Here is a 21,714-nt window from a genome sequence, read left to right on the forward strand (position 1 = left end):
GCACTTAGTAAGCGCTTAACAGATACCACAATTATTACTATTACGTTATTAGCCTACGGTGAGCAGTTGCACTAATGAAGCTCATCAGCTTTAGACTGTAGCCGATAACGAGAAGCAGCGTGGCCTACCGGAAAGAGCGCGGGCCCGGGAGTTGGGAAAACCCGGGTTCTAATTCCGGCTCTGCCATTTGTCTGCTCTTGAGCAACACTTCCCTCTGCCTCAGAATCCTCATCTGCAAAACGGGGGTTCGATATCCGTGCTCTTGCCTGGACTGTGAGCCCCGTGTGGGACGTGATCATCTTGGATCCAGCCCAGCACTCGACACATAGTAAGTGCTTAACAAACACCATAATTATTACTGTTGTTACTGTTATCATTTCATTTCCCTCCTCCACCCATGAGAGGACCTGAGCTGTGGACCTTTCCACTGAGGCAAAGCAGAAGTCTTGTAACCCGCCTTCTCCCAATCTCCATATTCCAGCAGCCTCCCCAATCCATAACCTGGTAGCTCGGGGAGAAGACACGGGGAAAGGTATCTGCCCAAGAATGGGAAGAGTCGCCTCCACGTCCCCCCATACACACACACACACGTTCTCTTTCTCCCTCCCTCCACTTTCCACGATGGAGGAGAATCTGACATGATTCAAACTGCAGGTCCACCCTCTAATGAGCCTAGAGGTCAACCTCAAGGTCTAGAAAGCTGATGGCTTTAGAGGACCTAAAAGAGGCACCGTTTAAAAAAAAAAACCCAACAAACCCACCCTTAAACAATTCCCTCGCCCAAGGGAATTGCACTGCCAAGCTTCACTGAGGAAAACACAATGTGGTCACCACCCACCCCTCCATCACTAAATGATTGATTTTCGCTGTTTCCTTCTTTAGACCTGGAATTTTTTTGGTTTTTATTTTTTTGATTTCACACCTCTCCCAGCCAGGAGCCAAAACTATGGAACGACCTTAAGTTGAACAATGACTTGGCCCCTAACGGGCCCTGCCGGCAACAGAGCTGAAACAGCCTGGGCTCTTTTAGTCGGCAGCTGCTGCTGTCGCTGCTCAAGCCAACTGATCTCTAGCTGGGGCGGCGGCGGGGGGGGCCGGGGTCAACTCTCTCATTACAGAATGGTCCAAAATGTTTCCACTCTGTTGCCCGAGTTTAATGCTTCCAAAGGTGTAGCCCGCAGGATGAAAACAAATCTCTCACGGAATACAGGAAGGGAGAAGTGGATTATAAAGACACAGGTTGGTACGTGATCAGGGGAGAACACTTCTCCCTTCAGGAAACTGTTGAAAACTGAAGATTCTCATCTGTCTGGGCCTGTGGGAGCGGGGGTCTGGCTGAAGGTGGGGGGCCTGGACTGATTGGTCTAGATGTGGCTTCTCATCTAGAGAAGCAGCGTGGCTCAGTGGAAAGAGCACAGGCTTTGGAGTCAGAGGTCATGAGTTCAAATCCCAGCTCTGCCACTTGTCAGCTGTGTGACTGTGGGCGAGTCACTTCACTTCTTGGTGTCTGTTACCTCATCTGTAAAATGGGGATTAAGACTGTGAGCCCCATGTGGGACAACCTGATTCCCCTATGTCTACCCCAGCGCTTAGAACAGTGCTCTGCACACATAGTAAGCGCTTAACAAATACCAACATCATCATCATTCTCAAGTCCATTCGTTCTTTCAGTCGTATTTATTGAGGATTTACTATGTGTAGAGCACTGTACTAAAGGCTTGGGAGAGTACAACAGAAGAAACATTCCCCGCCCACAGCGAGCTTACGGGGGGGAGACGGGCGTGAATAGAAATAATAGGTACAGATCTGTACCTAAGTGCTGTGGGGCCGGGAAGGGGAATGAGTATTGGGAGCGGGTAAGGACGTCGCAGAAGGGAGTGGGAGAAGAAAAAAGGAGGGGTTAGTCGGGGAAACCCTCTTGGAGGAGATGTGACTTCATCTTGAGACCCTAGAATAGCTCCAGCCCCCTCCGTCCCAGGAACGGAAAGGTCTAGGGTTACAACGTGGAAATAGTCCATCCCTGTCGATCCAGGAATCCCAAGCCCATTGCATGTTGTTGCTTCCTTTGCTTAATACTTGTGGTATTCGTTAAACGCTTACTATGAGAAGCAGCGTGACTTAGTGGAAGGAGCCCTGGCTTGGGAGTCAGAGGTCGTGGGTTCTAATCTCTGCCACTTAGCCGTGTGACTTTGGTCAAGTCACTTAACTTCTCTGTGCCTCAGCTCCCTCATCTGGAAAATGGGGACTGTGAGCCCCACGTGGGACAACCTGATTACCTTGTATCTACCCCAGTGCTTAGAACAGTGCTTGGCACATAGTGCTTAACAAATATCATCATTGTTGTTATTACTGTGTGCCAGTTCTAAGTACTGGGGAAGATATAAGACGATCGGGTTGGACACGGTCCCTGTCCCACCTTAAGGCTCAAGGTCTTAATCCTGTTTTACAGATGAGGTAACTGAGGCCCAGAGAAGTGTAGTGACTCGCCCAGGGACCCACAGCAGGCAAGTGGCGGAGCCGGGATTAGAAGCCAGGGCTCTCTCTGCTAGGCCACACTGCTTCTCTGAAAAAATACTCCTCCTCCCAATCGACCGTTCTGGAATGGTCGGGTCCCCTTGGCCCCGTCCGGGCTGGGGCTCACACTAGCCCCTGGGTGCTAAAGCTTGATTTTCAGCTCCTTGTGGTCAGGGACTATGCCTGCCAACTGTTCTACTGTACTCTCCCAAGCGCTCTGCGTACAGTAAGTACTCAGTAAATACGATCGCTAGGAGCCGGGCGGTCGCCCCGGTGACTCCGGCCTATCCCTTTCTCTCTCGCACCTCGGTGAGCACCCCGCCTCGCTGCTGTCCCCCTCCCCACCGCTGGCTTCTTTTCTTTAAATGTTCCATCCCCTTCCTTGCCATTCCCCCGGGCTCGCTCCTTCTCCCCAGAAGGTGCAGACTGGCGGCCCGTCCTTGCGCTGGCCGCTTCCCGGAGATGGAGCGTGGCCCGCCTGCCCTGCGGCTGCCGTCGACGGAGAGCAAACGGGAAGCCAACGGGTCCCCGCTGGGCAGCGAGCTCGTATCCCTGCCGGATGGAGCCCAAGAGCCGGAGCCATCGTGGAAAGGGGTCGCCTGTCCCAGCCCGCCTGGAAGGACCTCCGGAGCCAAGCAGGCGTGGCACTAACCCGAGGTGAGATCGGGAAGGGAAGGGAAGGAGAGGTCGGCCTTCCCAAACGCCGTTTGAGTCAAGAGTCGGCCCCTGGGCTTCCCCACGGGGGGAATTCGCCCGTCCACCCGCGCCATCTGAATGCTTGCCGTGTACAGAGCCCTGCGCTGTTTGGGAGAGTACGAAACGAAAAAGGGAGGGGCGGGGCCTAGGTGGCCGGGGATCCGGGTTCTACTCCCGGTTCTGCTACTGACCCGCTCCAGGACCTTGGCTCAGTCGCTTCATTTCTCTGTGCCTCAGCTGCCTCATCTGAAAAATAGGGATTCAGGACCCGATCTCCCTCCTACTTAGACCGTGAGCCCCAAGAGAGACAGGGATTGGGTCTGACCTGTTTATCCTGTATCTACTACAGTGCTTAAATAACTTATTATTATTGTTGGTGGTAGTATTAAGGCCAGGCCCAGCCCAGTCCTACACTTACCTAGGTTCCTCCCTAGGATGGGGGGAAGGGCTGTGATCAGCAGTGTTGGTGCAGTCTGGGAAACCCATGTCAGTAGCTGGAAAAAGCTGGACAAGTAGCTGACAAAGCCCAGTGGGCAAGCAGGCCCTGAGGCCAAACCGGAGGCCTGCGGTTAAGGTCGCCGGCAGAAGGAGACCGGGAGGACTACGGTCCTCTAGGCCGTAAGCTCCTGGCGGACGGGGAACGGGACGGAACGCGTCTGTCACCTCTCTTGTTTCGTGCTCTCCCAAATGCCGAAGGCGGGGCTCTGCACACGGTAAGCGCTCGATAAATACCCCCGACGGACCGACTGACGGAAGGAAGCCGCCAGGCGCCGGAGCTTGGGCAAGCGTAGGGAAGACTTGGCCTCGGGGTGGGAGACGACACCGTCGTCCCGGACCGAGGGGCCCGGCTGCGGCTCCGGCCTAAAACGGGTCGGGTTGGACGCCCGCCGTCGGGGAGGAGGGCGGCCGTCTGGCGGTCTGGCCGAGACCGTCCGCCGGCCCGGCGGACCGTGAGGAGTGCGTGGCTCGTTGCTTCCGCGTGTGCCGAGGCGGCTGCGCTGCCACGGGGCGGGAGGGGGAGGAGGCTGGTGGCTTAGCTCCACTGGCCCAAGTTAAGCCCCTCGGTCCACCCCTTCTACTGGTAGGTGCTAGGACGGCTTGGAGCTCCACAGCTGCCCCTTCCGCTCCAGTCCATCGGTCAGTCAGTCGTATTTACTGAGCACTTACTGTGTGCAGAGCGCTCTTCTAAGTGCTTGGGAGAGTACAATACAAAATATTACAGACACATTACCTGCCTACAACCCTTTCCTCTCCATCCAAACTGCTACCTTGCTGGTACAGCTCTCATAATATCCCGACTGGATTACTGCGTCAGCCTCCTCCCCGATCTCCCTTCCTCCTGTCTCTCCCCGCTCCAGTCTATTCTTCATTTCTCTGGCCGGATCATCTTCCTACAGAAACACTCTGGACACGTCACTCTCCTCCTCAAAAACCTCCAGTGGTTGCCTATCAACCTTTGCACGAAATAAAAACTCATTTTGGGCTTCAAAGCTCTCCATCCCCTTGCCCCCTCCTACCTCACCTCCCTTCTCTCCTTCTACTGCCCACCTCGTACACACCGCTCCTCTGCCGCTAACCTCCTCACAGTGCCTCCTCCTCTCCTGTCCCGCCGTCGACCCCTGGCCCGCGTCCTGCCACTGACCTGGAATGCCTTCCCTCCTCACATCCCCCCAACTCACTCTCTTCCCCTCTTCGAGGCCTTACTGAGAGCTCACCTCCTCTAAGAGGCCTTTCCACACTCAGCCCTCCCTTTCCCTCTGCCCCTCCTCCCCTCCCCGTTCCCCCTACTCCCTCCCTCTGCTCTACCCCTTCCCCTCCCAACAGCACTCGTGCATATATTATTTATTACTCTATTTTATTAACGATGTGTATATATCTATGATTCTATTTATCTTGATGGTATTGATGCTTACTTGTTTTGTTCTGTTTGTTGTCTGTCTCCCCCTTTTAGACTGTGAGCCCGTTATTGGGCAGGGATCGTCTCTATCTGTGGCCGAACTGTACATTCCAAGCGCTTAGCGCGGTGCTCTGCACGTAGTAAGTGCTCAGTAAATACGATTGAATGAAGGAATGAGTGAACCAGCTCACAGTTTAGAGGGGGAGACAGACATTATAATAAATGAGTAAAATTACAGAAATGTCCATAAGTGCTGTGAGAGTGGGGGGGTGGGGTGAAGAAGGGGAGCGAGTCAAGGAGACGCAGATGAAGAAAGGAGGGCTCAGGCGGGGAAGGCCTTTTGGAGGAGATGTGCCTTCAATAAGGCTTTGAAGGTGGGGAGGGTCATTGTCTGTTGGAAGGAGGAGACGGTGGGGCTTAAGTGGATGGATGTGCAGCAGCAGCGTGGCTCGGTGGAAAGAGCACGGGCTGGGGAGTCAGAGGTCATGGGTCACGGTTCGTGGGTTCTGATCCCGGCTCCACCACGTCGGCTGCGTGACGTTGGGCAAGTCACTTCACTTCTCTCTACCTCAGTTACCTCATCTGTAAAATGAGCATTAAGACTGTGAGCCCCACGTGGGACAGCCCGATCACCCTGTATCCTCCCCAGCGCTTAGAACAGTGCTTTGCACATAGGAAGCGCTTAACGAAAGCCATCATCATCACGTGCCCGAGGTGAGAGGTGAGATGTGGGCGATAGGTGCAAGAGGCTAAGTAAATCCATGACCGACACACAACGCTGTGGAGGCTGACGGGACTGCAGGGCTAGAAAGGCCCCGGAGATTGCTTCCGGCTTCCTCACCTCACCGGTGCTCTCCCTCCCTGTGCTCTCCCAGGGCAGGGGACCTCACTGGGCCGGGGCGCAGTTTTAAGCTAGCGCCTTTGCCCCCTCCCCTACTCACCGAAGACCCCAGGGGTCCGGGGCTAAACCAGCCCAGTCCCCGCGCCTATGAGGGCCGGGGTTGGGGAGGAGGGGGGCAGCCTCCATGATCCTGCCCTCAGCTCCCGGGGCTTCCTCAGCACGGGAACCTTCTCGCCTAGGGAGGGTTGCCCGCTCCTCAAGGCCTCAGCCCCCCCAAGAACCTCCACCGGGAAGCCATCTGGGGGTCTTGGCGGCCCAGGGTGGCACATCTGCTGACCCCTCTCCCCCAGCAACCACCCGGGCCTAAACGTTGGGCATTCCTGCCTCGCGCTTCGTCCCCAGTCGGGGCTCCGGAGTCCCACGGGAAAAGCCAGCCCGTCACCCGCCTCTTCTGGCCTCGGTGGCACGGGGGCGGCGGCCACCCAACGCCAAAGGGAGGCGGGGGTTTTAAGACCCGCGCTTCCCCGAGGGGACTTCCGCCTCTGGCTCCTCATCACCGCTGACCAGACGTTTCCGTACCGGGACGGGTGACGAGGCAGCCGGCACCGGAGCGGCAGGCGGGCGCCAACGTGGAGACGTGCCGGCCTCCGGCCGGCCACAGGTACCCACGCCGCCCTTCCCTGGAGCGGAAGACCGCCTCCGTCGGGAACCCCGAGCCCCAGCCCAGCCCTACCCAGCTCCGTCCCCGCATCCCCGGCCTCCCGGTGAAAGCTTCACTTCCTGTCGGGAGCGCCGGGCCCCGGTCATCCTGTCGCTCGCCCCCGGATGCAGCTTGTGTGACCGTGCCTGACTTTTTCCCGCGGGGCTTCGGGCTCCTCCCCGACGCAGGAAACGGTAAGGCCCGGTGAGACCCCGCCCTTGGGGTCCACCCTCCCGGCCCTTCCTTGAGCAGCTGACGCGGACTCTGTTCCACTGTGAACTTCACCGTTCTATCCCCTCCCTCTAGTTCTCTTCTCCCTTCGGCTTTCCCGCCACGTCGGCCAGCTCGGAATCGGCCTCTCTGACAAAAACAGTCTCCCGCGACTTGGCTCCCCCGACCGCTGCTCGGTTTTTTGTCTTTTAATGGTACTGGTTAAGCGCTTACTCTGTGCCAGCCACTGTATTAAGCGCTGGGGCAGATACAAGCTAATCGGGTTGAACCCAGTCCTCTAGACCGTCAGGTCGTTGCGGGCCGGGAATGTGTCTAATACTGTACTCCCCCAAACGCTTAGCACAGTGCTCTGCCCACGGAAAGGGCTCAATAAACACAACTGACGGACTGGGTCCCCTGTCCCACGTGGGGCTCACCGTCTTCATCCCCACTTGACAGCTGAGGGAATTGGGGCAGAGAGAAGTGAAGTGCCTTGCCCGGGGCCACCCGGCAGACAAGTGGCGGAGCCGGGATGAGGACCCGGGTCCTTCTGCCTCTCGGGCCACAAGGTCACGCCGCTCCTGTTATGAAACGAGACGGTGGGGCCGGGGCCCGTTGCTTTCTCCTCTCAGTAAACGGACGCTCCGTGTTGGAGAAGGCCCGCGGCGGTGTCGCCGTCGAGAGCGAAGGGTTCGGACGAGCTGCACCGAAATAGGGCGGAAAAAGGCCACGGCGACCACCGCCGCTGCCGGGGACCATATTCGGGCAAAGGAGAGGACTGGCGGGTTCGGCTCGGAGCCCGGGCCGGGGTGCCACGGGGCCCGGGGAGAGAGGTGAGTCATCGCTCAAGGAGCCTAGTTCTGGCGCCGACGCGTTTCACATAAGGCGAGAGCTGGAGAGCAAGGGGACAGCTGGGAATCGCCAAGCAGAAATGAAAGCCGAGTCCACGGCAAGTCAGCGTTTCCATTGCTCGGGCTCGGGGACGACGGCTGCCGCTTTCTGTTCCTCTGCCCCACCTCTGGGATCCCGGGGGCCCGAGGCGTTGCGAAAACCGACCCAGTCGCTTGGACCCGGCCCTCTTTAATCATAGCTCCGCATCTAGGTGGAAATGCCGACCCAATTACCCCGACCCCTGTTTAGTCCTGTTGATTTCTCCTGTCATTTTTCCCCTCCCAGTGCCCTCCCCAGGGGCGTCCGGGGTTCCGGGACGCGGCCCTACGGCCCCTCTCCTTCCCTAGATGCTTGGCCGCTGGGTGGGCTTGAGCAGCAGCTGGGCCCTGCCCACCCAGAGGAGTGCAGGGAAACTCAGGGGGAACCCGGAGGGAGGGAGGAGAGAGAGAGAGAACACATCAGTTCAGGCTCTTTCTTTCCTAGGAGGCTTCACTTTGCTTTGCCCCCATTCAGGGTGAGAAAGATGCCACTAGAAAGTCAAGGACAAAGGTGAGGTGTCGCAGGGAAGCCGAGGAAGACACAGAAATGAGGAATGTTCAAGAGGGAAAATCAGGGTTGCAATCTGAGAGTGGTGGTTAAAGATGGGGGACGGTGAGTCAAAGGGAGGCCTGCGATGGAGAGATCGCACCTCGCGTGTTGCCTCAAGGACTGAAGATCGGGGTGGAGGAACTAACTTCTGGCTTCACTGCTCATTTGAGATGGAAAGGTCTGAGGTAGCCGCGAGTGAGGCGAGACTCTTGTAGGATGGTTCGACTTTCTCGATCCCTCAGCTGTGGTGCTAAAAGCTACTTGCCAAATTGTACTTTCCAAGCGCTTAGTACAGTGCTCCGCACACAGTAAGCGCTCAATAACTTCAATTGTGTGAGTGAAGTTAAACCAGGTGAAAGGCAGTCCTTAGCCTCCTTGCCGAAGCAAAAACAGAGCAAACACACTGGGACGAGTGTTTCTCTCTCTGGGGCGGGGGTCAGGTCCCGGAGAGGGTCGTAAAGATTTTTCGGAGCGGGTGGAGAGGTGCCATTTGCAAAGCTCCAAAAAGCTGTTCGGTGAGGCTGGCGGTAGCGTGATTAGCTGCACAACCTGTAAATGAGATGTTTGGGGTGGTGTTGGACGGTGACGGGAAATGGGTCGATCCAATTTATTCGGCCACCGCTGTGGGGCCTCTGACGCGGATCCTGGGAACTGGTGTCTCATCTACCGGGGGAGAAGCATCATCGAGAAATCTTTGAAATGGTCAGCCGAAAGCAGTTCCTGGGTGACATCAATAGATATTTTTGAGCGCTGTACCTCGTGCGGATGCCTGGACTGAGCTCTTGGGCAAGGATGATACGTCAGAGCCGGTAGATGTGATCGCTGCCCACAAGGAGCTTCTAGCCTGCATCCTGTCGACTCTGCTCTGTAGGCACAGTCACAAGATGACGAGTCGGTGACGATCAATCTCTTCACCGAGATTATCAGCGTAAAGGATGAGGCGGTGTGGCTTAGTGGATAGAGCGCAGGCCTGGGAGTCAGAAGGAATTTGGAGGCATCGGGAATTTGGGTTCTAATCCTGACTCTGCCACTTGTCTGCTGGGTGGCCTTGGGCAAGTCATCTCACTGTGCCTCAGTTTCCTCATCTGTAGAATGTGGATTAAGAGCGTGAGGCCCACGTGGGACAGGGACTGTGTCCAACCTGATTAGCTTGTATCTACTCCAGTGCTTAATACAGGGCGCCTGTCACAGAATAAATGCATAACAAATAGAATTTTAAAAAAAAATGTTGGGCAATAAGGCTGGAGGAAACCAAGATTCTCTCTATATCGGCCTTCACTCAGGAAGCCCTTTGCCACCAGAAGACTGTCATCGCTCCTTGGGGGCAGGGAATGAGTCTACCACTCTGTTTTACTGTAATCTCCCGAGCACCTCGCACAGTGCTCTGCACGCAGTAAGCGCTCAAATCATACGATTAATTGATCGGAACAGAGATGAATGCTGCCTCCAAATTCAGCTCCCCAGCACTGTCCATCCAGTGGACACAAGAAGTAGAACAATCAAGTCGAGTACGTAAAGACAGTTTAGTGGGGGCGTGAAGGACTGAGCTTCCTGCCAAATGGAAGGATCAGAAAACGGGGGCGCTGAGCGGAGCTTCGACGGAGGGTCCTCGTAGCTTCTGCAGTGCAGGTGAATGACGGGGCAAGACTCCCCAGGACGAGAGATCCCGGGACACCGTCGGCCCCGGCACCGAGCAGACGCTCATCCCGCTGCTGTCGGGGACACACGAGAAGCGTGGACGGCAGCAGGTTACCGAATCAGCCGCTACTGGGTGCGGAAAGGAGACGTGACCGGCTGCGGTTGTCTTTAAAAAGGCCCGCTGCTCTGGCGATAGCCCGGTCTGGCCAGCAGCGAGCGGAGGAGGGGCTGATCTCCTGGAGCAGAGGGGCCAAGATGGCCAGAAGCAGGTGCGGAATGGCAAACTCTAACACGGACCAGGCCCATCTTTACGGGTACGTGGCGGTGAACGGATTGTGGATCGGGGGATTGGTCTTTTGCCAATCAAAGGGGGATCCCCGAAGCAGTAGCATCACCTTCTCGGTAGCTTCTCAGAACCACCGTCTCAGAACCGAAACCTCAAACCTCTTACGTCGGCCAAGTTTTCTTCTCTTCCTTATCCCCGGAAACTGCAAGATTTTCACTTAGCGTCAATTTAATTTTACGAAGCTGCAGGACGGACACTAATTCACCAGAATGGAATTTATTCCAACCAGAGACCATAGCTTCCCTTTTAATAACTCAAAGACCCATATCTGAAACCTCGGTACGTAACCTTGGTTCTACAACCAGGGGCAGCGGTTCTCCCTTCCTATAGATAAAAGTGAACAGAGAAGCGGCGTTGCTCAGTGGAAAGAGCCCGGGCTTGGGAGTCAGAGGTCATGGGTTCAAATCCAGACTCTGCCACTTGTCACTGTGTGACTGTGGGCGAGTCACTTAACTTCTCTGTGCCTCAGTTACCTCATCTGTAAAATGGGGATGAAGACTGTGAGCCTCACATGGGACAACATGATTACCCTGTATCTGCCCCAGCACTTAGAACAGTGCTCTGCCCATAGTAAGTGCTTAACAGATACCAACATTATTATTATTATTATCCCCTGGCTCCTCTGTCTCCACTTCTGTGGTCTTCATTGTACCACTTGGTAATAACAATAATAATGATAATAACTGTGTTATTTGTTAAGTACTTCCTAGGCATTGTTCTAAGCACTAGATCCTATATAAGGTAATGGGATTGGACACAGTCCTTGTCTCACGTGGGGCTCAGTCTCAATCCCCATTTTACAGACGAGGTAACTGAGGCCCAGAGAAGTGAAGTGACTTGCCCAAGGTCCCACAGCAGACAAGTGGCGGAGTCAGAATTGGCACCCAGTCCTTCTGACTCCCATGCCCGGGCTCCATCCACTAGGCCACGCTGCTTCTCGGCAGTACCGGACTAGCAAAACAACGATTTGGTGTTGGCCTGTGTCCTTGGCTACGGGGTTTAGTGAGGATCTCTAACAGAGGACGAGAGGTTGTGGGAGGTCTTCACATCGATGTTTGGGAATGGAAATGATGGTGCACAAACTGTCCCGGGCAAATCCTGTTCTCTTAGGACACAAAAACCCATTGGGCATCTGGCAGACACACCCTGCTCAAGCTGAGCCCGTCACCCAGAAACAACAAGATGACCCGCTTTGGATGGGCGGCTCGTTTTCCTCATGGGATAAAGGAACTTGGGAAATGTGAAGAGTGTTTGTGCAGGCTTTAAAGGGAAAGATAAGTCGTCCTTATCGGGATGAGGTTTCAGATATGGGTCCCTGAGTTATAAAAAGGAAGTGTAGTCTCTGGTCGGAATAAACTCCATTCTGGTGAATTAGTGACCCTCCTGCAGCTTCGTAAAATTAAATTAACGCTAAGTGAAAGTCTTGCCGTTTCCGGATAAGGAAGAGAAGGAAACTCGGCCGACGTAAGAGGTTTGAGATTTCGGTTCTGAGATGGGGGCGTGCCACGGTACGATTTACACAAGCTTTTAGCTTTAGAGCTAAAGGTTCTTCAAGTTCTGGAATAATTAATTTAGCTGGTTGTTCTCTAATCATTAATGTTGAGAGAGAATTACTTTGTCCTTAGAATCTGCTGTTGAACCCGAAAATTCATGAATCGTAATCAGGTTAACCGCCTGCCCGTAACCAAATCTTAGGGAGATCCCAGGGGGTTAGTGGGGAAGAGTCCTCCTCTCCGGAAGCTCGGGCTGGCCCATCCTGACCTCTCGCGGAGCACCACCGGCCTCTCCCCTTTCGACGAAACCCAAGTGATTGCTGTGGCTCGACTCTGCCGACCAATGATGAAATCGCTACGGGTTCGTCTTTGTACCCACCGGATCGATCGATCCGTGGCATTTCTGGACGCTTACTGTGTGCAGAGCACTGTACTGAGCACTTGGGAGAGTCCAGTGCAACAGAGTTAGCGGACGGTCCCTTGTCTACAATGAGCTCCAAGCGTAGAGTGTTCCGTCCCCTCCACTCTACCGAGACTGCTCTCTCTAAGGTCACCCATGACCTCCTTCTTGCCAAATCCAATGGCTCCTACTCCATTCTGATCCTCCTTGACCTCTCTGCTGCCTTTGACACTGTCGACCATCCCCTCCTCCTCCATACCTTATCTCACCTTGGCTTCACGGACTCCGTCCTCTCCCGGTTCTCCTCTCACCTCTCTGGCCAGTCATTCTCGGTCTCCTTTGCCGGAGCCTCCTCCCCCTCCCATCCTTTAACCGTTGGAGTTCCTCAAGGGTCAGTTCTCGGCCCTCTTCTGTTCTCCATTTACACTCACTCCCTCGGTGGACTCATTTGCTCTCACGGCTTCGACTACCATCTCTACGCAGATGACACGCAGATCTACATCTCCGCCCCTGTCCTCTCCCCCTCCCTTCGGGCTCGCATCTCCTCCCGCCTCCGGGACGTCTCCGCCTGGATGTCGGCCCGCCACCTAAAACTCAACGTGAGCGAGACTGAGCTCCTCATCTTCCCTCCCAAACCCGGTCCTCTCCCAGACTTCTCCATCAGCGTCGATGGCACGACCGTCCTTCCCGTCTCTCGGGCCCGCGATCTCGGTGTCATCCTTGACTCGTCTCTCTCGTTCACCCCACGCATCCTATCCGTTACCGAGACCTGCCAGTTTCACTTCTACGATATCGCCAAGATCCGCCCTTTCCTCTCCACCCAGACGGCTACCTTACTGTTACGGGCTCTCGTTATATCCCGGCTAGACTACCGTGTCAGCCTTCTCTCTGACCTCCCTTCCTCCTCTCTCGCCCCGCTCCGGTCTATTCTTCACTCCGCTGCCCGGCTCTTCTTCCCGCAGAAACGATCCGGGCATGTCACTCCCCTTCTTAAACAACTCCAGTGGTTGCCTATCGACCTCCGCTCCAAACAAAAACTCCTCACTCTAGGCTTCGAGGCTCTCCGTCACCTTGCCCCTTCCCACCTCTCCTCCCTTCTCTCTTTCTACCGCCCACCCCGCACGCTCCGCTCCTCCGCCGCCCACCTCCTCGCCGTCCCTCGGTCTCGCCCGTCCCGCCGTCGACCCCCGGGTCACGTCCTCCTGCGGTCCCGGAACGCCCTCTCTCCTCACCTCCGCCAAACTGATTCTCCTCCCCTCTTCAAAACCCTACTTAAAACTCACCTCCTCCAAGAGGCCTTCCCAGACTGAGCTCCTCTTCCCCCTCTACTCCCTCTGCCATCCCCCCTTTACGTCTCTGCAGCTAAACCCTCTTTTTCCCCTTTTCCCTCTGCTCCTCCACCTCTCCCTTCCCATCCCCACAGCACCGTACTCCTCCGCTCGACTGTATATATTTTCGTTACCCTATTTCTTTTGTTAATGAATTGTACATCGCCTCGATTCTATTTAGTCGCCATTGTTTTTACGAGATGTTCTTCCCCTCGACTCTATTGCCATCGTTCTCGTCTGTCCGTCTCCCCCGATTAGACTGTAAGCCCGTCAAACGGCAGGGACCGTCTCTATCTGTTGCCGACTTGTTCATCCCAAGCGCTTAGTACAGTGCTCTGCACATAGTAAGCGCTCAATAAATACTATTGAATGAATGAATGGCTCCACGGCGGGCTCTGCGATAGAGCCGCTGGCCAGCCCTCGATTTAGGGTTGCTTCAGTCGTACCCGTGGCGACTTTGAAAATCCCCCTGCCCCCCCGCTAAAGGTCACTTTCGGCCTCCGGCCGTGGCCTGGGGTTCCCACCTTAGGTTTCCTCTAGACTTTAAGCTCGTTGTGGGCAGGGAATGTGTCTGTTTACTATTCTATTGTACTCTCCCAAGGGCTTAGTACAGTGCTCCGCACACGGTAAGCGCTCAATAAATACAAATGACCAACTTACTGAACCTGGTGGGGACAGTAGTCCCGGATCGGGCCCTGCAAACCCCCGGGCCATCCCGGGGTAGAAGCAGCAGGGCCTATCGGACAGAGCCCGGGCCTGGGAGGCAGAGGAACCCCGGCTCTGCCACTTGATACCGGGTGTGGCTTTGGGCCGATCGCCTCACTTCTCGGGGCCTTGGTTTGCTCATCTGGAAAACGGGGGCTCCGTTGCCTGTTCTCCCTCCTACCTACTTTGGGACTGTATTCGGATCTGATAGCTTGTCTCCACCCTAGCGCTCGGTACGGTGCTTAACCCACGGTAAGCGCTTCACAAATAGCACAGTTGTTCTTCCCTCTGCTGTGAAGACGAGAGCCTTGCCCAAGCGAGGCCAGCCCGGCCCTGGGGACGCCGCTGCCATCCTCAGGGTCTGAAGCCGCCGGGAGGCCTCCGGGCGACTCTCTCCCACCCAGGCCCAGGCACGCACACGGGCCCGGCCCCCCCGCCGCCCCTACTCAAAGAAAAGCGGTCCCTGGCAGCTGTCGCCTTTCTGGAAAAAGCCAAATGGGCTGGATGAGAGCCGAGTCCTTTCTTTCCACCACGTGGAAGTCCCCCGATTGTGAAAGGGCACGGCCCCGGAGGAGAAACCGGAGGGAGATGACAGGCGGCAGGGCGCTGGGCCAGGAGCCCAAGGCCTCCTCTCTGACCACTTTTACTGCGCAGATGCTTTGCTGTGGTCAAAGCAACCACTCTGAAGTGATAACACCATTTTGCTTCTTCCCGGTGGGGAGGGGCGAGGCGGAAAACCCATTTTGGTTCCCGAGCTTCCGGACGGCCTCGGGCCGATGTGCAGGCATCGTCAATCCTTAGCCCGACTCCCTCTCCCACCCGTGTCCCACGATGGCCCTGAGGGGTCAGGGCCCGATTCCCACCGCCCCTCCTCCCCCACCAACCCTGGAACAGAAGCAGCCTAGATCCCTGGGAAAAGTGACTTTTTCCCTCCCTGGGCCCCCAAGGTGACACCATCTTTTCCATTGCCTCCCCTCCGCTGCCCATCCCCGCCCCCGAGCAGCCAGCCAGAGTGAAGAGCGGCAGAGCGGGCCGGAGCAGAGAAGAGAATCAAGAGTCGAGGCTGCTGTCGGACCTCCCCGCCCCACCCCGATCGTTCGTTGGGGACTGCGGTCCGGGCGAGGCTCCGGGAGGGGGTCCCGGTAAGATGCAGCCACTGCCCACCCCGAACCCCCCAGAAGCACCCTCTCGTCCTCTTTCCTCCTCTCTCCGGGCCACCCTACTCTGCTCTCCGCTTGGCTCTTCCTCAAACCTCGTTACTTCACGGACGGGAAGCCCGGGAGGTTCGGCGATTGCGGGATGAAGTGCAGGGCCGGCTGCGCCTCCGAACGAGCTACTGGGCCCCCTTCCAGCCAGCGTGGAATAATAATACTAATCACTGTGCCATCTGTTCGGCTCCTACTCTGTGCCAGGCGCTGTACTAAGAGCTGGGGGTGATACAAGCTAATCAGGGTGAACGCAGTCCGTGTCTCAGGTGAGGCTCAGAATCTTCATCCCCCTTTTGACAGATAGATAATTAAGGCCCAGGGAAGCAAGGTGATTCACCCAAGGTGACACAACAAGCAGAGCCGGGATGAGAACCCATGACCTCTGACTCCTAGGTCCAAGCTCTTTCCACAAGAGCCTTCTTCCCTAGGCCTTAAAGAAAGCTTCCTTAGAGCAGGTTTGCAGGCTTGCCTTGTGACCACCCCCTCACACACCCATGCTTCAACAAAACCTATCCCGAGGCTGCCGTGCTCAGTCTATGCCCTAGGGCAGATGGAAGCCAAACAGGTTGGACGCAGTCCCCGTCCCATGCGGCGCACACGGTCTTAATCCCCATTTTACAGATGAGGGAACCGAGGCACAGAAAATCGAGGTGACTCGCTTAAGGTCACGGAGCAGAAAGGTGGTAGAGGCGATGAGAAATTGCAGTGTCTAATTTTAATTACAACCACCAGCTGAAGGCGGCTCCAATTTGATCAACCAACTGGCGTCAGGTCTGGCAGAGACAGGGGCAAGCAGAGCCCTGCTCTGTCAGTTCCCTTTGCCAATCACCTTCTGTCCGTTAATTAACACACAGACACACACCACGCCTGCTCTCTCCATCTCACAATGGTGTCCTTGTTTCCTCCTTTCCCCACCCAGGTTCTGTTTTGAGGTAAGCAACCTGAATTCAATCTACCGCAATTGCACTCCTCCAGATGATCTCGGAATGGTGAGTCACAACGTGGAGCAAATGGAAATGCCAAAAGTAGCCACCATCTTGGCTTCCCCCATCATCTGTTGTACAGCAAGCAAGAAATAAATGATACTTACTGCCAGGAACAGCATGCAGTACATGGAGAATGATGAATGACCAGAGTAAAAGGACAGTCTAGAAGAGAAAAAAAGAAGAAGGTTAATTCCCACTCCCGTGGACGGAAGCATATTCTAGTGCTTCAGGTAGGCATCACCAAGGCTTCCGCTGCTAGGGAAAATCGACAACGGTGTTTCTCGGCCGAGTGTAATTTTCTCAGTCTGACATTTTAAGACACTGGGAGGCTACCCCTTAAAACTAAAAGGCACATTCTTGACATCTTCCAAGACGATAATAGCAATCGTATTTGTGAAGCACTCACCGTGAGCCCAGCACGGTACTAAGCGCTGGGGTAGATTTAAGGTAACTAGGTGGGACACGTTCCCTGTACCACCGGGGCTCACAGCCTAAGTAGGAGGGAGAACAGGTATTGAATCTTCATCCTACAGCTGAGGAAACTCAGGCCCAGAAAAGTGAAGTGTCTCGCCCAGGGTCGCACAGCAGGCAAGTGGCGGAGCCGGGATTAGAACCCAAGTCCTCTGACTCCCCAGGTCCTCGTTCTATAACCACTAGGCCAGAGCCCGGGCTTGAGAGTCAGAGGTCATGGATTCTAATTTCGCTCCGCCACTTATCAGCTGTGTGACTTTGGGCCAGTCACTTCACTTCTCTGGGCCTCTGTAAAATGGGGATTGAGACTATGAGCCCCACGTGGGACAGGTACTGTGTCCAACCCGATCTGCTTGTATCCATCCCAGCGCTTAGTACAGTGCCTGGCACATAGTTAAGTGCTTAACAAATACCATAATTATTATTATTATTCTCTAGCACAACAGCTCAAGATAGAAACACCAATTTTCAATCTGAGAAACTAGTGCATGGCTCGATTTCGATTTACTTTTCTCTGAAACCGATCAAAATGCCGAGCTATTCTTTCCGTGTGTTTGCCGAATGAGAGCTTAACCTAAAGAATACAATTCTCTTGAGAGTTTCTTCTCGAATGCAGAACAGAATTCATCCACTTGGTTCTAACCCAGGGCTGGCTCTGATCACCCAACGACCGGCTGTGTTTGATTAACTCTCTGCCAAAACAAGCAATAATCACTAATGAGAGTGTCGTGGCAAAGACACAGTATTGAGGATCTTTTGGAACTTAGGGGAAAAGAACAGGACGGATTGGTTCAAGGATTTAAAAACAAAACAATCGGAAAATTCAAAGTGAGTGGGTAAAAATCAGGGACGCAGATGAATCCAACGGTGTCGAGGTTGGGGGGGGGCAGAATGGGAGGGGGGCCATGTTATGTTTTTAATAATAATAATTGTGGTATTTGTTAAGTGCTTATTATGTGCCAGGCACTATACTAAGCGCTGAGGGGAATACAGTCCAATCGGGTTGGACACAATCCCTGTCCCATGTGGGCTCACGGTCTCAATCCCTATTTTACGGATGAGGGAAATGAGGCATGGAGAAATGAAGTGATTTGCCCAAGGTCACATAGCAGACGAGTGGAGGCGTCAGGATTTGAACCCATGACCTTCTGACTCCCAAGCTCGTGGTCTATCCACTATGCCATGCTGCTTCTCTCTCAAGTGCTTAGTACAGTGCTCTGCACACAGTAAGCATTCAGTAAATACGACTGAATGACTGACTTTTCAGTGCCGCTTTCCCAGTCAGGAACTCTGTGGTAGAAATTCTGCAGCGTCAGTCTTTCCTACCCCTTCCCTCCCCTCCTTTCCACATTTCTGGCGTAGCTTCCCAGCCTTCTCCAGTGCCCGGACGAATGAGTTCTTCATCCAGCAGAAATCTCTGTGTTTTTGCAAAACTGAATGTTTTTCCATCAACCCGATGCTCCCCTAGGTCACCGTGATGACATTGCACACGCTGTGCTCTCACCCTCCATATCTCTAGCAGGGGGGACAAATCCTTCCAGACAGAACGATGGGAATAAAGCAGGCTGCATCTGAAATGCCAATTTTATTATTATTAATACCGATAACAATAATAATAGTATTTCTTAAGCACTTCCTACTAACAATCCAGGCACTGTTCTAAACATTGAGGTAGATACAAGATAACTAGGTTGGACAGAGTCCCTCTCCCAGAGAGGTCTCTCAATCTCAATCCCCATTTTACAGATGAGGGAACTGAGGCGCAGAGAAGTGATGTGATTTACCCAAGGTCACACAACGAAAACTCCTCACCAATGGCCATTGGTTTTAAAGCAGTCCATCACCTTGCCCCCTCCTACCTCACCTCACTCCTCTCCTTCTACATCCCAGCCCGCACGCTCCGCTCCTCCGCTGCCGCCGACCTCCTCACTGGGCCTCCATCTCGCTTGTCTCACCACCGACCCCTGGCCCACGTCCCGCTTCTGGCCTGGAACGCCTTCCCCCCTCAAATCCCACAGACAATGACTCTCCCCCCACTTCAAAGCCTTATTAAAGGCCCATCTCCTCCAAGAGGCCTTCCCTGACTAAACCCCCACTTTTCCTCATCTCCCATTCACTACTGCATCACCCTGACTCGCTCCCTTTGCTCTTCCACCCTCGCCGGCCCTACAGCTCTTAGGTATATATCTCTAATTTTATTTATTTGTATTGATGTCTGTCTCTCCGCCTCTAAACTCTGAGCTCGTCGTGGCCAGGGACCGTGACCTTTTCATAGTCGTATTGTTCTTTCCAAGCACTTGGTACTTGCTCTGCACCCAGTAAGCGCTTAATAAATACGATCGAATGAACTGAACGGATGGATAAATGAAGTGGCAGACCTGGGTTCTAATCCCAGGCCTGCCTGCTATCCACTAGGCCACACCGCTTCAATTTCACTTTCCACCCTGCCCGTGCTGTTGGAATCATCCCAGTCGTCCGCCTCAAACAACAGACCTCTTACTCAACCCGACCCGGCCGATGAATATTCAGTTCCGAGGCCGGATCGGTGATACCCGCCGGGTGAGCCGAAAGGAGTGTGGGTTGCGTTTATCTTATTACCAGGTATTTCCTAGAGGGAGAGTAGACTGGCTAGAAAAAGAAAACCGCACCGAACACAACAACGTTGGGCCGGGTACGTCCACGGGCTCCGCCCGGCCACGTTCGTCCGCGCTTATCGAGTGCCAGCTGCTGTGCGGGGCCCGGGGCGAGGCTGGTGCGGCCCGGGGTGCCGGCCGGTGACGAGAACCACGTGGGCCCAAGCCGATGGATTCCCCCAAACCACCCACCACGGCGGGTCACGCTGGAAACCAGGAAGGAAGGAGGGGCGGGGGAGGGGCAGGGGGCGGACCGGGTCATTACTTTACTTTCCAGGAGTGGATTGTTTTCACTTTCCTCCAATTTCCCTTCCTAAGCTGAGCCATTCCTTCCTCTCCCTCCCTGCCTGCCCAGGCAGGTTCCCGGACCACCCAGGGGTTTAGCAAAGGAGCAGAGGATCTGGGAGTCAGGGGCGGAAGGCAGGAGGGGAAGAGCCGCACCTGGGGCCGGCCGAGCACCAAAGGAACCACTGTGGCTCGGTGGCTAGAGCCGGGGCTTGGGAGTGGGAGGATGTGGGTTCTAATCCCGCCTCCGCCACTTGCCTGCTATGCGACCTTGGGCAAGTCGCTTCCCTTCTCTGGGCCTCGATTATCTCATCTGGATAATGGGGATGAAGACTGAGCCCCAAGTGGGATCACCTGATCACCTTGCAATTACGCCAGTGCTTAGAACGGTGCTTGATACACAGTAAGCGCTTAACAAATGCCATTATTATTATTATTATTATTAATAACCATCTTTGCTTAATGGGAGGGGGCGGGAGGTGTTTGGGAATTGCTTTCCTGCAACCACAAGGGACCCTATCTCAAAAGCGGCGCTGCTCAGTGGATAGAGCCCGGGCCTGGGAATCGGAAGGACCTGAATCCGCCACGTGTCTGCTGTGTGATCCTGGGCAAGTCTCTTCACTTGTCTAGGCCTCAGTTACCTCATCTGGAAAATGGGGAATAAGACTGTGAGCCCCATGTGGGACAGGGACTGTGTCCGATCCAGTTACCTTGAATTCATTCGTTTCATTCATTCAGTTGGATTTATTGAGCACCTTCTGTGTGCACAGCACCGTACTAAGCGCTTAGGAAGGACAGTTCAGCAACGGAGACAATCCCTGCAGTGCTCAGTATTGTGCTTGGCACATAGAAAGCACTTAATAAATATCACAATTATCATTATTATTCTTAATAACAAGTCCCCTTTGGCGGGATGTAGAATGGATCCTCCTTCACCTCTGGCCCCGACTCTCAACTCTCAGATTATCTGCACGTTCTCTATTGTTGTTACGCCACGAGTGGTTTGAATGTATTTTGGATGGAAAAGTTGCGTATACGTAAATGTTTTCAGACAAAACCCCGGGATGTTGATTTTATTCTACTTTGCCCAGATACAGTCCAGAGCAAACCCTGGCTTGCCCGTGTGGGTTTCTGAGAAGAGAACTCTCCCAACGCATCCCACACCCGGCCTCTCGCTCTTGGATCTGGCCCGCTTTGGCTCCGGACAACAACGCGGGGAACACTCGGAGGGAAAAACAAAAGCCTCCGAGACGCGAAATCCGTTTTACGACGCGTTCTAATCGTGTGACAGAGCAAATAGGAAACACATTGCCCCAAACGCGGGGAGACAAGGTAATCTCTTTTTAAACGGCACAGTCCTCGATCGAGGGCCGCGAGACTCTCGTGAACTCATTTTGGTGATTTCTGCTGTGAAATCTCACATGGTCTGTGTTACCAATCAAAGTCGGACCGACGGCTGTGCTTTTAAAGTTAGCGACGGGACCCGATTATGTTAACCGTTTCGGTCTTACTGCTTAGGCCTGTTCCACGGCCTTTCCAAATATGGGGGCCGGGGGGAAGAGTTTCCTTCCCAAACAGGGAGTTGAACTGATTTGAACCCAGTTGAACTTCGGCATCAACGGCTCCCTCGACTGCCCGGTTTTGACCCCGAGAGCCAGGAGCCCAGATGGCATGAGAAAGGTAGGCTGTTTCACATTCAGAAAGCAAAAGAGAGATCTTCATCTTCTAACCGGCCCCCCGGGCCCTACGGCAGGGTGGGTCACGCTGACCTCCATTTACGAGGGGCAGGACGGCGCTCGGGCTATTCAAAGGATAGGGTTCCCGGGATCGGAATTCAAATCCCCCACCGACCCGATGGTCGATCCCCAGGACTCCAGGTTTGCT

General features: G+C 54.7%; 1 protein-coding gene across 2 annotated transcripts in view; it reads right to left on the minus strand.

The window, feature by feature from the left end:
- The window catches only part of PLPP1 (phospholipid phosphatase 1), a 133,029-nt gene that overhangs the window by 4,544 nt on the left and 106,771 nt on the right, over positions 1-21,714 (minus strand). For both annotated transcript variants that reach the window (XM_029066396.2, XM_029066405.2), the window contains exon 4: positions 16,546-16,603. In XM_029066396.2, coding sequence (XP_028922229.1) covers positions 16,546-16,603 — 58 coding nt within the window. The remainder of the gene's footprint in view (positions 1-16,545; positions 16,604-21,714) is intronic.

Source organism: Ornithorhynchus anatinus, chromosome 1, assembly GCF_004115215.2.
Source record: "Ornithorhynchus anatinus isolate Pmale09 chromosome 1, mOrnAna1.pri.v4, whole genome shotgun sequence".
Taxonomy (NCBI): domain Eukaryota; kingdom Metazoa; phylum Chordata; class Mammalia; order Monotremata; family Ornithorhynchidae; genus Ornithorhynchus; species Ornithorhynchus anatinus.